At 42.7% G+C, this 16,023-nt stretch overlaps 1 protein-coding gene, 1 long non-coding RNA gene and 1 pseudogene across 2 annotated transcripts in view; 1 reads left to right on the forward strand and 2 right to left on the reverse strand.

Annotated features, from left to right (window-relative positions):
• LOC134807653 (uncharacterized) overlaps positions 1-16,023 on the reverse strand; it is a 61,653-nt gene that overhangs the window by 6,850 nt on the left and 38,780 nt on the right. The window lies entirely within an intron of this gene.
• On the forward strand, positions 711-4,279 carry LOC100608306 (mitofusin-1-like; annotated as a pseudogene).
• Positions 11,987-12,739, reverse strand: LOC472978 (BTB/POZ domain-containing protein KCTD1-like). Its single transcript, XM_054658218.2, has one exon. The coding sequence runs from the start codon at positions 12,671-12,673 to the stop codon at positions 11,987-11,989; it is 687 nt and encodes a 228-aa protein (XP_054514193.1). The 5' UTR covers positions 12,674-12,739.

Here is a 16,023-nt window from a genome sequence, read left to right on the forward strand (position 1 = left end):
GGTGTGAGCCACTGCGCCTGCCTCCCCCCAACCCCCATTGCTTTATTCACTGATGAAGCAGGCAAACTTATAAACAGATCCTATGCTCTTTTTTCAACTTCTTTTGGGTTCTTCATTGTAACTGTGATTCTTTTTTATTACATTGATACATACGACATTTTCTAAAATACACCTTTGAAGTCCAGAAATTCAATACTAATAAAGCTATCCTATTGAACAGCACTTTGCAAGTCACTTTGTTGGATACTTGTGGAATTAAGATGCATGAGACATGGACACTACTTTCAAGGGGTCTAGACCACGGGGTTCTGAAAAGTGTTCTCCTTGGACCAGCAGGATCTGCATCAGCTGAGAGCATGCTAGAAATTCTGGGCCCCAGAGACTCTGGGAGTAGGGCTCAGCAAAGTCTTTACAAGCTCCTTGGGTGATTTTGATGCGCACTAAACTTTGAGAGTCACTGATCTAGCAGTGTAAGAAATATAAACAAAAGACTCTAAAACAAAGTTAAAATCAAGTTTAAACAAAATTCAGTGGAATTTCCAAGAGGGAGAGTTGAGTTGAGGTGGAGGGAAATCTTGAAAAGGCTTCCTGGATTTGGTGCTGGGGCTGGCTCCTTACGGAAGGGTGAGATCGGATGGCACACATTGGAAAGGGGCAGGAGGTTCATCTCAGGAGGATAACAGAGAACATGGAGGTGGACACAGTTAAGTATGGCCCGTGAGGGGGCCTTAGAATCCTCCATGTGGGTGGAGCAGAAAGTGTGAAACAGTCAGTAGAGGCTCAGTCATGGAAATCTTTGAATATCATTTTTACTATTTTAATAATGAAAGAAAAAAGAGAACACTTAAAGACAGTATGCCATTTCTATAATGGAGGAAAATAGTGGGAATATAAGTACACAGGTAGAATAATGGGAAATGTTCTTATATTTGTTAGGACTTCAAGGAAACCTGGAAAACACTGATACTTTAAAAAAATATTTATTCTGTATATTAAAAAAATACTAAAGTACTCATTACTTTTTGAAGACACTACTATGGAAATTTCATTCACAATATGGATAACATTTTTGCCTTATAAAGAAGTATGGTAGTGACACTCTATTATTGTAATAAAGCCATAATCCTAATTCCCGGCCTTTGCTAGATAATTTCCTGATTCAACTTTAGAAATGGCTTCACAGAGCATTTTGAGAGAAGTTGTAATATGAGTAAGTATAAGGTAGAAAATAATATTGCTATTAAAATGAAAGCCTGATATTGAAATATAAAAACGAACTTGCACTATAATAACTAGAGAAATATTTTAAATATCCAAAAATAAGTATATTTTTAGGTTTACTATTCAAAGAAAGACTGCAGAAAGTCAAAGGAATTTTATCTGATGCCTCTGCAAATGGAGAAGACAGTGTAAAATGGAAGAGATTTTAAAGGGCTTTAAATTTGGTTGAAATGGAGTAACAATCTCCTGCTTGAAACAACCAAAATAAATACATGAAAGAACAACATTGCATGGACATCAGGCACCAAAGACAGTGATATCTAAGAAGCATGAGAAACGTGCAGTTGAGGAAGGAAGCTGGCAGGATTTGCTTTCCAGTCACAACCCTGCTGACCAAGCCAGGATCTGGTCAAAACGGGACGCAGTGAAGAAACTGGCAAAAACCAGCAGGTGGCTCAAAGGCAGCTTCCAGTTGCTCCCAATGCTCATTAGCATAAGATACTCTCATCAGCACCAAGACAGTTTACAAATGTCATGGCAATGACCAGAAGTTACCACCTCTTTCTGTGGCAATGACCAGGAAGTTGCCCCCTCTTTTCTAGAATGTTCTGAATGACCTGCCCCTTAATTTGCATTAATTCACCCCTTAATTTTGCATGTAATTAAAAGTGGGTAAAAGTAGGTAGAAACACAGGTAACCAACAGCCCATAAGAAATGCTTTGGGGCACTGCCTATGAGTTAGCCCTGCTCCATGAGGACAGTTCTGGTTCAATAAAAGATTGCTGTCTAATACCCCTGGCTCACCCTTGAATTCCTTCCTGGGTAAAGCTAAGAACTTTCCTGGGCTAAGACTCCAATTTGGGGGCTCAGCTGCCCTGCGTCAAAGTGAACCCTAAGATTGCCCACCTTATGGCTCTGAGAAAGCTTTCAGGCCATGGCGCAGGGAGGGGCAACCAGGCAGAACATGGTGGTCTTTCTGAGTTGAGACAGAACTGGGAATTGGGGAAGCCAAGAGAGCAAGAGTTCTGAAGAGAAGAGAGCGGCACAGAGGAAGAACCCTGGAGACCTGCAGAGAGTTCCCATGGGATCTTGAGCAGAGCACTGATCAGTACATATGTGTGAAGAAACGCTTTGAGGATGGGGGAAGAATGATCCAAAAGGTTGAAGAGAACAGTGCTTCAAAGAACACACAAGGCCAAAAATAGCACCTGTTCCGAAAAACCAGAATGGAAAACCTTGTCATTCAGAGAGCATCAGTTAATGTACTAAGAACCGCCTTGCCACTGTAGTGGATAAAAATTAATCCTAGAATAAATTCAGATCTGCTTCTAATGGACAAATCTTAAAAGCAAGCCGAGAAATGATCAAACTGTTTCAAAGTACCTTAACTACATCTCAGAACAGAGCCCAGAAATATTTATAGGAGTACCAAAATAGTCAACAACCAATGAAATAAATCATCAATATCTACCATTCAAAGAAAAATTGCCAGACATTCCTAGAAGCCAGAAAACACAGCCCATAATGAGAAGAAAAATCAGTGAATCAAAACCAGCTCCAAAATGACACAGATGATAGAATAGGCAAGGACTTTTAAAACAGTTATTCTGATCAAATTTCATATGTTTAAGAAGATAGAGAAAAGATTAAAAATGCTACGTAGTGACATAGAAGATCCAAATCAAACTTCTAGAGATGAAAACTTCAAAAACTGAGTTGAAAAACATATTAGATGAGAATTACAGCAGATCAGAAATTTTAGAAGAAAGTATCAGTGACCTAAAAGACAGCATTAGATGCTATCTAAAATGAAATACCAAGATAAAAAAAGATTTTAAAAAAATTAACAGAGCGATCTCTTGGAAAGATGGGGCAGCTTGGGGGCTTCTCCACTGAAACACTTTGTGCTGGATAAGAAGGCAATTACTGAAATCTTTGACCAGTTACTGGAGTTTGTTACTGAGGATCACATATTGTTGAAGTATGTGAATCTCCCTTCTCAGCTCAAGATCTGAAGATCCAATCAGGGTGGAATAATAATAGCAACATATAAGAATCTAGAACTTGACTGAGCTACTGAGGATAATCAAGTAGAAATGTAAGAATATAAAAACAAGCTTTCTATCATTGGTAAGGTGCTATCTCGGAGACAAATGAAGGTGGCATTTTCTGGCAGGACAAGCTCTGTTATCAATGCAATGTTGTGGGATAAAGCTCTCCTTAGTGGGATTGATCATACAACCAATTGCTTCCAAAGTGTTTAAGAGACCAATGGAGATAAAATCTATCTTATGACAAAAGGATAAGATGAAAAAACAGTGTAAACACAGTTCATCAGCTGTCCTATGCCCTTCATATGGACAAAGGCTTGGAAGCTGGCTGTCTTATACACGTGTTTTGGCCAAAGACAAAGTGTGTCCTCTTGAAAGGTGAGCTGGTTTTAGTAGACAGTCCAGGCACAGATGTCACTACAGAGCTGGATACCTGGATTGATGAGTGTTGCTTAGATGCTTATGTCATCATTTTGTTTGTAAACTCTGAATCAACACTAATGAACACAGAAAAACATTTTTTTCACAAGGTAAATGAGCAGCTTTCCAAGCCTAATAATTTAATTCTGAATAATCACTGGGATGTCGCTTCATCAGAGCCAGAATATATGGAAGATGTATGTAGACAGCACATGGAAAGATGCTTGCATTTCTTTGTGGAGGAGGTTAAAGTTGTGGATCCTTTAGAAGCACAGAATCATATATTCTTCATTTCAGCAAAGGAAGTTCTTAGTGCTAGACAGCACAAACCACAGGGGATGCCAGAAGGCAGTGAAGTACTTGGTAAACGATTTCAGGCAAGATTACAGGAGTTTCAGAATTTTAACAAATCTTTAAGGAGTGTATCTCACAATCAGCAGTAAAAACAGGGTTGAAACAGCACACTATCGGAGCTAAGCCAATACTAGATATTGTGAAAAACACAATGGATTCAATAAACGCGGCAGCAACAGAGAAGAGTTTATTCAAAGAAAGAGCGAGAAGAACAAATTGACAGACTGAGCTTTATCCCAAACCAGATGAACCTTTTAACACTAGATGTTAAGAAAAAAATCAGGAAGGCCGGGCGCAGTGGCTCACGTCTGTAATCCCAGCACTTTGGGAGGCTGAGGCAGGTGGATCACGAGGTCAGGAGTTCAAGACCAGCCTGGCCAACATGGTGAAACCCCGTCTTTACTAAAAAGACAGAAATTACTCTGGCGTGGTGGCGGGTGCCTGTAATCCCAGCTACTTGGGAGGCTGAGGCAGGTAATTGCTTGAACCTGGGAAGGGAAGGTTGCAGTGAGCCAAGATCGCACCACTGCACTCCAGCCTGGGCAACAGAGTGAGACTCCATCTCAAGAAAAATAAAAAATAAAAAATAAAAAATAAAAAAATCAGGGAGGTTACCAAGGAAGTGGCAAACAAGGTTTCACGTGCAAAGACAGATGAAATTTGTTGACTGTCTGTTTTGGTTGATGAATTTTATTCAGTTTCATCCTACTCCACGTGTATTGAAAGTATGTAAAGGTGACTTAAATTAGCACTTAGAAGACGGTATCAGAAGAAATATGGCTGATTGATGCACCAATTAAGACAATGCCTCAATGTTTAATCCAAGCAAGAAATTATTAAAAGTTTGAAACCATTACTTTCAGCTGATATATAGAATAAACTGCATACACTAATCCCTTGCAAGAAATTTGATCTCAGTCATGACCTATATTGCCACAAGTTATGACCAGATTTTCAAAAGGGTATTGTATTCCATTTTTCCCTGGGCTGGTCTTCACTTGTGCATTGATTCCTGGGCCCTACAAATGCTCAGAGGGTGCTCCTAGGATTGTCAGAGCCTAACTTTCCCTAGCTCTTTAGCCTGTACTCCCACTGCTTCTATCAACCCAGCAACACCAGATAATGCATCACACAAAGAACTCATGGTTACCTTAATAACAGGATTAGCTTCTCTTACATCTAGGACTTCTATGGACATCACTGTTGGAGGAGTAATTTGGAAAACTATAGGCTGGCAATTCGTATATGTTTCATTATGTATGGATGGAGTTTGGTATCTTTATGGAAGGCTGTCCTGGACCACTTGTGCCAAGGAAAGAGGCTTTAAACAACAGTTTGTGAACTATGCTTCTGAAAAACTTCAGATAATTGCTAGCTTCAGGAATGCAAACTGCAGCCATGAAGTACAACAAGAAATGGCTATCACTTTTGCTTGCCAGTGCCAACAAGTTGTTACTAAAAGACATCTGGAAGAAATTACTAGATTATCCAAAGAAATAGATCAGTTAGAGAACATACAAAACAATTCAAAACTCTTTTTTTTCATATCCATAGCTTTAATAGTGTCTTCTACTCGACATTTCTACTCTTATAACTATTACAATTAATAGCTTCCAACAGTTTCCCCTCCCCTCCCCTCCCTCCCTCCGCTCCCCTCCTCTCCCCTCCCCTTCCCTCCCCTTCCCTCCCCTCCCCTTTCCTTCCCTCCCCTTCCCTTCCCTCCCCTTTCCTTCTTTCAGAGTCTCACTCTGTCATGCAGGCTGGAGTGCAGTGGCGTGATCTTGGCTCACTGCAACCTCCACCTCCCGGGTTCAAGTGATTCTCCTGGTATCCAGGTGGCAGAGGGGAAATAAAGAGTCTGGAGAGGGAGGCTGGGCACAGTGGCTCACACCTGTAATCCCAGCACTTTGGGAGGCCGAGGTGGGTGGATAACCTGAGGTCAGGAGTTCGAGACCAGCCTGGCCAACGTGGTGAAACCCTGCCTCTACTAAAAATACAAAAAATTAGTCAGGCATGGTGGTGGGTTCCTATAATCCCAGGTACTCAGGAGACTGAGGCAGGAGAACCGCTTGAACCTAGGAAGTGGAGGTTGCAGTGAACCGAGCTCATGCCATTGCACTTCAGCCTGGGCGACAAGAGCAAAACTCCATCTCAAAAAAACAAAAACAAAAACATAATAAATAAAAATAAATAAAACACAACTTAGTTAGCTTACCATCCTGTGGGTCAGCAATTTAGGATAGGCTCTGCTGTGCACTTTGGCTGGTGTCAGCCAGCCTCGGCTCATTCATCTATGTGTAGCCAGCTGCTGGTCCAGGGTTCCTAGTTGTTTCTATGCAGACTTTTATCTTTCCCATCATGTTCTGGTCCACACCTTATGTCTGCCTTCAAGGTACCCATGACTTCAATCCCTGAGCATTTCCAAGTTCTGTAGGATGAACCAGTCCTTGGTAGGCATCTAGTTTTCATTCTACACATTCTGCTAAGGCAGTTCCCAGTCCTCAAATGTTCATGTGCAATGAACAGGTATCTCTTAGCTTCATTTAAAAAGTCTGTGTTTCTGTCTCCTTCTCCTTCTTTTCTCTCCCATTCTGCTAGCTCATCATTAATTATCAAGGGGATATGGGTGCAGAAACACCTTTACTCTGCCATACACAAAAGTCTGAAATAAAACTTCTTAAATAAATGATGACCCTTTTTTAATGTCAAAGAAAGGAATGATGAGTCTAAACCCAGCTCTCTGAGTGGCAGCCAGGCGGGGAGATGTTTCCCCAGTTACTAAATTAGAACATAACCCACAAGAATAGACTGTGACGATGGCAGCAGGAGTTTGAAGCCTCTGTCAGAACATTCTGGATGTTCTTATGGCACATGGACTCATAAATTCAAAGGTCTTTCTTATTTTTTACTAAAGGCTATGTCTTTGTCTTTGGGGCTTCTGTCAGACTCCAGTTAGTAAGCACACTAAAGGCTGGAAGGCTGGCTGTTTTGGGGTGCGAGATAATGATGGTTGAGCTCCTAATAATTATCCGCATTGGCTGCCTTTTGTTCTGGAAAGTATTTACTACTGCTTTATGGTGGCTTTTGAAAATGATTTTCAAAACATCCCAATTATGTCATTTATTTACTTTTCTGAGATATTATTTTGAGGTTTGAGAAAAAATTAAATTTCTGGCATTAGAACTGTAATAAAGCCATTTTTGGGGTCTGACTGCTCATTGCTTTCAAGCCTGGCCCCTCTCTCTTCCTCTCTGCCCACCACTGGACAGGGTGGTGCTCCCTCCTTCAGCACCAGTGGGAGATTCACACCACACCAGACCCTGCCCTCACGGAGGAACCTACACCTCGGGCCCAGCCACTGACCTCCATCAAAACCCAGCCAGTATCCTTTCCTTGTTCTCTCACATCATTTTCTTTGTGCATTTTTCTACTCCTTCCCTCTCTTTTTTAGCAAATTTGCAGAAATTCTCTGTATTTTTGACATTAAGTTTTCACATGTTATGAATGATGCAAATATTTTCTCCAAGACTGTCACTTATGTTTTAGTTTTGCTCATTTCTTTTTTGCAGTACCAACATTTTGACTTTTATAATGTCACATTTGACAATCTTTTATTTTGGATTTTGTAACATTCTTAGAAAGTACTCCCTCCTTGCCCAAATTATGAAGGTTATGTTTTCCTTCTAGAATTCCTATTAGATGGCCACTGGAATTTGTGGATCTATCTCCCCTGTCTCTTATATTTGTTTGTATTGCATTCTGGGATAATTTCTTAATCTTTTAGTTTACAAATTTTATCTTCAGCTGTGTCCACTTTGCTATTGTACATCTACTGGCCTCATTTACTGGCCTTATCTACTGGCCTATTTTCATTTTGGCAATCATTGTAATTTTTGAGGTGGAAGAATAGGGAGTTGGGGTAACCAAGGGTTAAGGTGTAAGCAAAAGGACAGCAGATGCAGTTCTAGGCAAGGTTAAGCAGCCTACAGGCCAGACCCTCACTCCTGTGATAACCAGACAGAAGTCTCCACTTCAGCCTCTGACTGGCTACAGGCCAACTCTTCACTTCAGCCTCTGATTGGTCACAGGCGAGGTCTCCACTTCAGCCTTTGATTAGCTGTGGGCCAATCCTTCAAAGTGTGTAATCAATTAGAGGCCTCTAAAGGGCACCTAGGGGGTGTTACCAAATTCTTTTAGCTTAATAGAAACCCTAAAGAACATTGTAATCTGGGCTCTTGAGCCACTTGCTCCAGCTGCTCCCACTCTCTGGAGCATACTTTCACTTCAGTAAATCTGCACTTTCATTGCTTCTTTCTTCTTTTGCTGTTTTGTGTGTTTTGTTTAATTCTTTGTTCAACTTGCCAAGAAGCTGGACAACTCACAGTCAACACTTTCCATCTGTGGCCAGGTGCGGTGGCTCACACCTGTAATCCCAGCACTTTGGGAAGCTGAGGTGGGTGGATCACCTGAGGTCAGGAGTTCAAGACCAGCCTGGCCAACATGGTGAAACCTTGTCTCTACTGAAAATACAAAAATTAGCTGGGCATGATGGTGTGTTCCTGTAATCCCAGCTACTCAGGAGGCTGAGGCAGGAGAATTGCTTGAACCTGGGAGGCAGAGGTTGCAGTGAGCCAAGATCATGCCACTGCACTCCAGTCTGGGCTACAGAGTGAGACTTCATCTAAAACATTAAAAAAAAAAAAAAAAAAAGACTTTCCATTCATTAACATTTTCAATAAGTTAATTTTTTTTCATAACACTTAAAAAATGCAGTATCTACTTAAATGATTCTCAGGATATTCATTATACTTATGATGAAAATCCTTTCCTCTTTGCCCTACTAGTTTTGTTTTCTTTGGGGCTACTTCTGTTTCCTCAAATGATTGATTCCAGGTTTTCTGTTCCTGTGTGTAGTTGAGGGTCTGTATTAAACATTGGGTTTCCTTAGCCCAAGAGGAAACTCCTGGTGGTCCGATGCCAATTGTCATGGAAGAAACCCTACACTGGTGAACCTGGGAGTGGAAAAGACTGTGTGGTCCTCTGGCATGGGAGCAGGGGTTGCCTTCTGAGTTTGATTTCCCACTCCTCTCCTTATCCACGGGGCTTGGACCCTGGCTTGGGGTCTGCTCTAAAAGTAGGGAGTTCTTGGGCTTATATTTTGATTCTCCTTCCCCACCCAGGAATGTTTTGTTTTCTCTTCAGAGCGTCCATCACTTGGGTCCAAAGCTGTTGCTCCAGCAGCTCCACATACAGGGTGTCAGAGAGGCATGGTGGCCCACTGACCCTGAATGCTGCTCTGTAGCCGCCTGGGCAATCTGCCTGAGCCCCATTCTGGGCTTTGTGTTTATTGGCTCTAAGCCTGGAATTTTCCAAGGACATTGTTAACAGCCCTGACTACCATGTCATCTGGATACTTCAATTTTTCTTCCGTCACTCAAAACCCATCTTCTTCCCCTAATTTTTATTTTTATGAAAGTTATTATATACATGTATCAGGAGATATTCTAAGAATGCTTATAGAAAAATACAGCATTTTCTTACACCCTGTGCCCTACACCCCACCCCAGATTTTCCCCAACCCAGAATGCTTTTTCTTGGGGGGAATTTACCTGCTGTATCTGCAAACAACATGCTTATGTTGTCCCATCTTGAAATTTTGGACTTGCAGACCCTCTATTGGCTCCCCAGCCCCACCACAGAATTCCATGCTTCCCACTCCCCTCCCTGTGCTGTCAAGACGGTCGCATCCTGGTGTTGGTAGAACAGTGCTCACTACTCACATTATGACAGTGATAGACATATCTGCTGTCACTGAGATTTTTGCAAAAGCCTATGTTGGCTTTTCCTTTTCTACCCCAACTTTTTGTTTTCCCTAGAGATAGTGTTCATTTTATTGTTTTTTTCTTTTCTTTTTTTTTTTTTTTTTTGTTGAGACGGAGTTTCACTCTTATTGCCCAGGCTGGAGTGCAGTGGCGCCATCTTGGCTCACCACAACCTCTGCCTCCCGGGTTCAATCAATTCTCCTGCCTCAGCCTCCTGAGTAGCTGGGATTACAAACATGTGCCACCACAGCCAGCTAATTTTGTATTTTTAGTAGAGACGGGATTTTACCGTGTTGGTCAGGCTGGTCTCGAACTCCAGACCTCAGGTGATCCACCCACCTTGGCCTCCCAAAGTGCTGGGATTATAGGCATGAGCCACCATGCCCAGCCTATTGTTTATTAACTTGGTTTTAAAAATATATATAATCGTCGTTAATCCAAGCACAATTTTCCACCAGTTATCTAAGTCTCTTCTCAGTATAATCAGGTTCATCAGGTATTTTATCACTTTCCTCTTTCTGAAGATGCCTTTCCCACCCACTTCAATCCTTCCTGGGTTGAATCTTCTGTATTCTATATCGCAAAATTTCTTCTTTTTGGCTGAATTGTCTTTTTGGGCAAAAGGACATCCTCTAGTGGCTTCATGAGATACTCTCATTATTTGCAGTTCCAAACTTCCAAATTTGCCTGCTCGCTGAAATTTATTTGTAACCCCCAAATCAATCATTGTCACGCCTCCTCAGTCATTCACAAGCATGCCCCGAGCAGTGAAAAATGTGTTTCTCCAGGCACAGTTCTTAGCTGAGGTCAAACAAGGCAATGCGCTGCCTCTTGTTTCAGCTGTCATACTGTTACCTTTTTATCACTGTCTATTTAGTGTCACATTTTTGGCATTTTTGTGCTTTTTGTCAGTGATTTTTTTTTTAAAGAAAAATTTCATTTTAATCCAGCCTGACCCCCACACGTGTGTTTCACACAGACCTTATTTTTAAAACAGACTTTATTGTATTTAATACAATATAAAATTTGAAAAATTGCAGGAAAGCAGCAGACTTGAACTGGAGCAATTCTAACAAGGAATAATAAAGTTCACATCTGTGAGGTGGACAAAAAGGTGTGACTTCTGTAGAAACTACATTTAGCATTTCATGTCTAACATCTTTCAAATGCAATGTGCTCATGAGGGTTTTTCTGAAGTCCTGCCTGGTCCCTGCCTAAAGAGAGACGTGGAACCTCCATATACAAAGAAACTTGATTCAAGGTGCTTTTTTTTTTGAGACAGAGTTTTGCTCTCCTTGCCCCGACTGGAGTGCAATGGCACAATCTCAGCCCACCACAACCTCCGCCTCCCGGGTTCAAGCAATTCTCCTGCCTCAGCCTCCCAAGTAGCTGGAATTACAGGCATGTGCCACCACACCTGGCTAATTTTGTATTTGTTTTAGTAGAGACGGGGTTTCTCCAGGTTGGTCAGGCTGGTCTCGAACTCCCGACCTCAGGTGATTGGCCTGCCTCGGCCTCTCAGAGTGCTGGGATTACAGGCGTGAGCCACCACGCCTGGGCTTGTTTTTGTTTTGTTTTGTTTTGTTTTTTAAAAAAGGGAAAAGAAAGACAAAGGAAAAAGAAAGAATGGATGGCTGTTGGCAATGGAAACTGTGAGGAAACTGTCCTCACCATTCATGGCTTGTTTATTGGTCAGAGGCCTCGGGGGGCCCAGGATATTTCATGGCCATCACAGCACCAACTGCGGCTGTCACCTTTTTTTTTTTTCTTTTTTGCATTTCCTACCTTTTGACATATATATATATATATATATATATATATATATATATATATATTTTTCACCTTGAGGATATCACTATTCCAATTGTTCCCATATGAATACAGGTGTGGTCTCTATTGCATATAAATGCATCTTTTATTCAATTTTAGGTCCAGGACTTGGTTTGCTGTCCCAACTGCACACAAATGTCCCTTTTTTATTATTTGTTTATTAGTTGTGTTTTCCTTTTTGCATAAGAAATATGTCCGTTTAGTCCAGAGGCTCTTGCTTTATCCAGATGATGGAGGGTACAGGAGGGCATCCGCCTCAGTTCCCTATGAAGGACGTATTTGCTGAACTAGGACGAGCCCACTCCTCCCCTACAGGAGCCCATGATTTCAAATCCTCTTTGCTGCAACCTCTCGAGGACCTGGACTGAGTTGAGGTGACAGTAGCCACTTAGTGGAAACCTGACGACGTGCGTGGAGTCGTGATTCCAGCCTGCACTGACAAAGTTGCACATCACATCGCCGATCTCTGGAAACACTTCTTCTACCAAGGATTTGTCACCACTTAGCGTGATCCTTTCTCTGAGGTCTGGGGCCACACAAACAACAAGGCACTCACAGGGCCTTGAAAAGCGACCAGTTTCTCTGTCCTGCTTCCATCTTTCCATCTCCAACAACATGAGCTGAAGCTGAAAATATTTTGCCTCTTCATATAACGAAGTGTAGTCCTTGAAATCATCAAGAATGAGGAGTTTGGATGTTTGTAGAAAATTCAAGATATATCTGAACATCTGTCCATCTCTGTCAGTGAAATAGTGCTGTTTGAGACTGTCCAAAACTATGGGCTCTGTACCATCACAAAGTCTTCTGATTCTGGATACAGGGTATTTGGTGAGGGTGGCCAGGCTGCTGGTGTACATGTGGCTGCCCACATCAGTGTGGACATGCGCATTGGATTTTGTGAGTTGTGCCGGAGTAGGGGTGCCTTGGTTGTTCAGTGGAGATGCAGGGGATCTAGTGATCAGAGGTCTTAACATATGAGGCTGACTGTCCCTCTGGCGGAGAATTGCGCGGGCCCCGGGCGGGAGAGAAGGAGGGCCAGCGGGAGGGAGGGACGGTCTCGCTTCTCTAGGCAATGCCCGAGGAGTAGTGCCCCTTCCACTGCCCCCTCATTGCCCCCTGGAGCCAGGGGTTCGGGGCAGCAGGTGCGCCGGGCGTGCCGTGGTGCTGCCATGGGAAACCCGTGTCTGGGGCCGCCCTGAGTGGAGCGGAGCCTATCAGTGATTTAATTGTTTAAAATGGCCCCCAAGTGTACTGCTGAAGTGCTGTCTAGTGTTCCTAAGTGCAGAAAGGCTGTGATGTGCTTTACAGAGAAAATATACGTGTTAGACAAGCTTGGCTCAGACATGAGTTACGGTGCTGTTGACAGTAAGTTCAACAGCAATGAGTCAACAATATGTTACATCCAGAAGGAGGAAGAGGAAAGTCATTGACGCAGATGTGAGGCCACTCTGAAAAGTGCCCAAGTAACATCTATAGTACCTGGTAAAGTTATGGAAAAACAACAAGAAGAAAAAAAACCAGTGAAATTTGTGGATTCATGAGATGACATTAAAAGTTTGGTGGACTGGCCAGGCGCGGTGGCTTGCCTGTAATCCCAGCACTTTGGGAGGCCGAGGCAGGCGGATCACGACGTCAGGAGTTCGCAACCAGCCTGACCAACATGGTGAAACCTCATCTCTACTAAAAATACAAAAATTAGCCAGGCTTGGCGGTGCGCGTAATCCCAGCTACTCAAGAGGCTGAGGCAGGAGAATCTCTTGAACCCGGGAGGTGGAGGTTGCAGTGAGCCAAGATTGCACCACTGCACCCCAGCCTGAGCGACAGAGCGAGACTCCATCTAAAAAAAAAAAGTTTAGTGGACAGCATTGTTGTGAGGCTGACAGCCAAATAAATTTTTAGTCACATTACCCAAGGTCAGGAAAACGCAAAACTCTTCCCAGCTTGAGTTTTATTATAAAGAATAATACATACAGTTAACTATTGGTAAGAAACATATATTAAACAAGGTGTCTGTAGATAAAAACACATAAAACAAAAATATGTATTGGTTGGATGACAAAAATGTAGTGATCAGAGGTGTGGAAGCTAACCCTGTATTTCTCCAGGAGCAGTGGTTCAGTATGGGCTAATAGTGTTCACAGTGTCTTTAGAGAACATACTCCAGCACTCACCAAGGCCATGCTTCTTGCATCACAGCTATGCTTCCTGCACCCACCAAGGCCATGCCTCCTGTGTTATAGCCATGCCTCCTGTACCCAAGGCCATGCCTCCTGTATTCACCACTGCTATACACCCCATTCAATAGCCACACTACACTTCCTACACCACAGCCTTGCCCCCTGCACCCACCACAGCTGTGACTATCCAATAGCCACACCTCCCCTACCACAGCCACACCCCCAGCACCCACCACAGCCACACTCAGCACCCTCCACAGTCACACCCCCTCCACAGCCACACTCCGTCCACAACCACACCCACTCCACAGCCACGCCTCCTGCACCCACCGCAGCCACACCCCAGCACTCTCCATAGCCATACTTCCTGCACTTTCCATGGCCACGCCTCTTGCTCTGGCCTTCACAGGCTGCAGTAACGTCTCCTCTCCTCCCTCCTTTCCCTTAACCTTTGTGGCTAATCTTTAGGTTCCCCCAACATGGCTTTTATTTCTTTTACTTCTGCCGATACTTCTGGTTAAATTCTTTTCATTTAAATGCTCTCCAGCATCTATCTCTCTTCTTTCAGACCTTGGCTGACTTCCTTCTTTCCCAGCTGCTCGGAAGCTGTCTGGCCTCTCCACAGGATCCATCCATTTCCCCGCCTTCCAGAATCCCCTTTTCCCCTCAGACTTCAGCAGGAACCTGTGCCAATGAGATCCACAGAGCAAAGTAATTTCTCTTCGATATCGTCAATCTCTCCTCCTCTAAGGAGATAGGAATAGCACGGGTAGTTGCAGGAGTATGGACAAACCCAAAGAACCCCTGAAGCAGAGGCTAGGCAAATAAACCACAGGGTAGAGAAAGCCCAAAATAAGGCAGAGAAAATGACCAAAACCCTGGTCAGGGTGACATGTCCGTGACTCTTCCAGGTAAACCCAAATAAGGGAGAAAGGGGGCAATAACAGGAGGGGGGAGGAGTCCCTGAAATCCCCTCCTTTTCCAGAATACCTAATGAGCATTCCACCCCCTTATTAAAGAAACATCCGGGCTGGGCGCGGTGGCTCACACCTGTAATCCCAGCACTTTGGGAGGATGAGGCAGGCAGATTACGAGGTCAGGAGATCGAGACCATCCTGGCTAACACGGTGAAACCCTGTCTCTACTAAAAAATACAAAATATCAGCTGGGTGTGGTGGCCGGCGCCTGTAGTCCCCGCTACTCGGGAGGCTGAGGCAGGAGAATGGTGTGAACCCGGGAGGCGGAGCTTGCAGTGAGCCGAGATCGCGCCACTGAACTCCAGCCTGGGCGAAAGAGAGAGACTCTGTCTCAAAAAAAAAAAAAAAAAAAAGAAAGAAAAGAGAACGAAACATCCCTAAAATAAGAAACCCAGCCTCCGTTGTGCCTGACTTGTTCTCACCGGCATGGCTGCGCTCCTCTCAATTACTTGTTTCTCCATCCTTCCACCAACAGTGTGAACAGTTTTTTAAACATTTCAAAATAAAATGGATGAGATGATGGATCTCACTGTGGTTTTCCTTTTCATTTCTCTTTCGGAGGTTATTCTTACATTAAGGAAGTAATACTTTGTCACATGCATTCAGTATTTTCCCGTATTATATTTATCTTTTAAACTTTGTGTTCAGCATTTTTTTAATTTTATGAAAAAGTGTGTCTTATTTTTAGACTTCTAGGCTTTGTATTATAATCAGAAAGTCTTTCTCACTGATATTATAAAATTAAAACACAATCATTTTCCCTGAATGTTCTGTATTTTAATTTTTTACACCTAAATTTTTAAGTTATCTGGGGTATATTTACATTTTTACAGGAAGGCTTTTGATATTTGTATATGAATTGTATTTCCACCACCCTACTGAAATGTCTTAATTTCTTTACCAGTGTTTTTCTAGTTCATTCCTTTCAGATTCCTTGATATACACTGTGTCTCCAGCACTAAAAAAATATTTGCACCACCTTCTCAATTTCCTTCCATTTGTCCTTCTCTGTTTTCTTCTTTTACCTTCTTCCCTCCCTTCCTTCCTCTGATTTTATCAGCTAGTGTCTCCAGAGCAATACTAAATAATGGTGTATATCCTTGTCATATTTCTACCTTATTGGTAACCTTTCAGTACTTCTCCATTAAATATAATATTGGATTTTACATC

Source organism: Pan troglodytes, chromosome 11, assembly GCF_028858775.2.
Source record: "Pan troglodytes isolate AG18354 chromosome 11, NHGRI_mPanTro3-v2.0_pri, whole genome shotgun sequence".
NCBI lineage: Eukaryota > Metazoa > Chordata > Mammalia > Primates > Hominidae > Pan > Pan troglodytes.

Bases quoted from the DNA above. Each gene is read 5' to 3' on its own strand.
- LOC472978 (XM_054658218.2), bottom strand. From the start codon at position 12,673: ATGTTAAGACCTCTGATCACTAGATCCCCTGCATCTCCACTGAACAAC.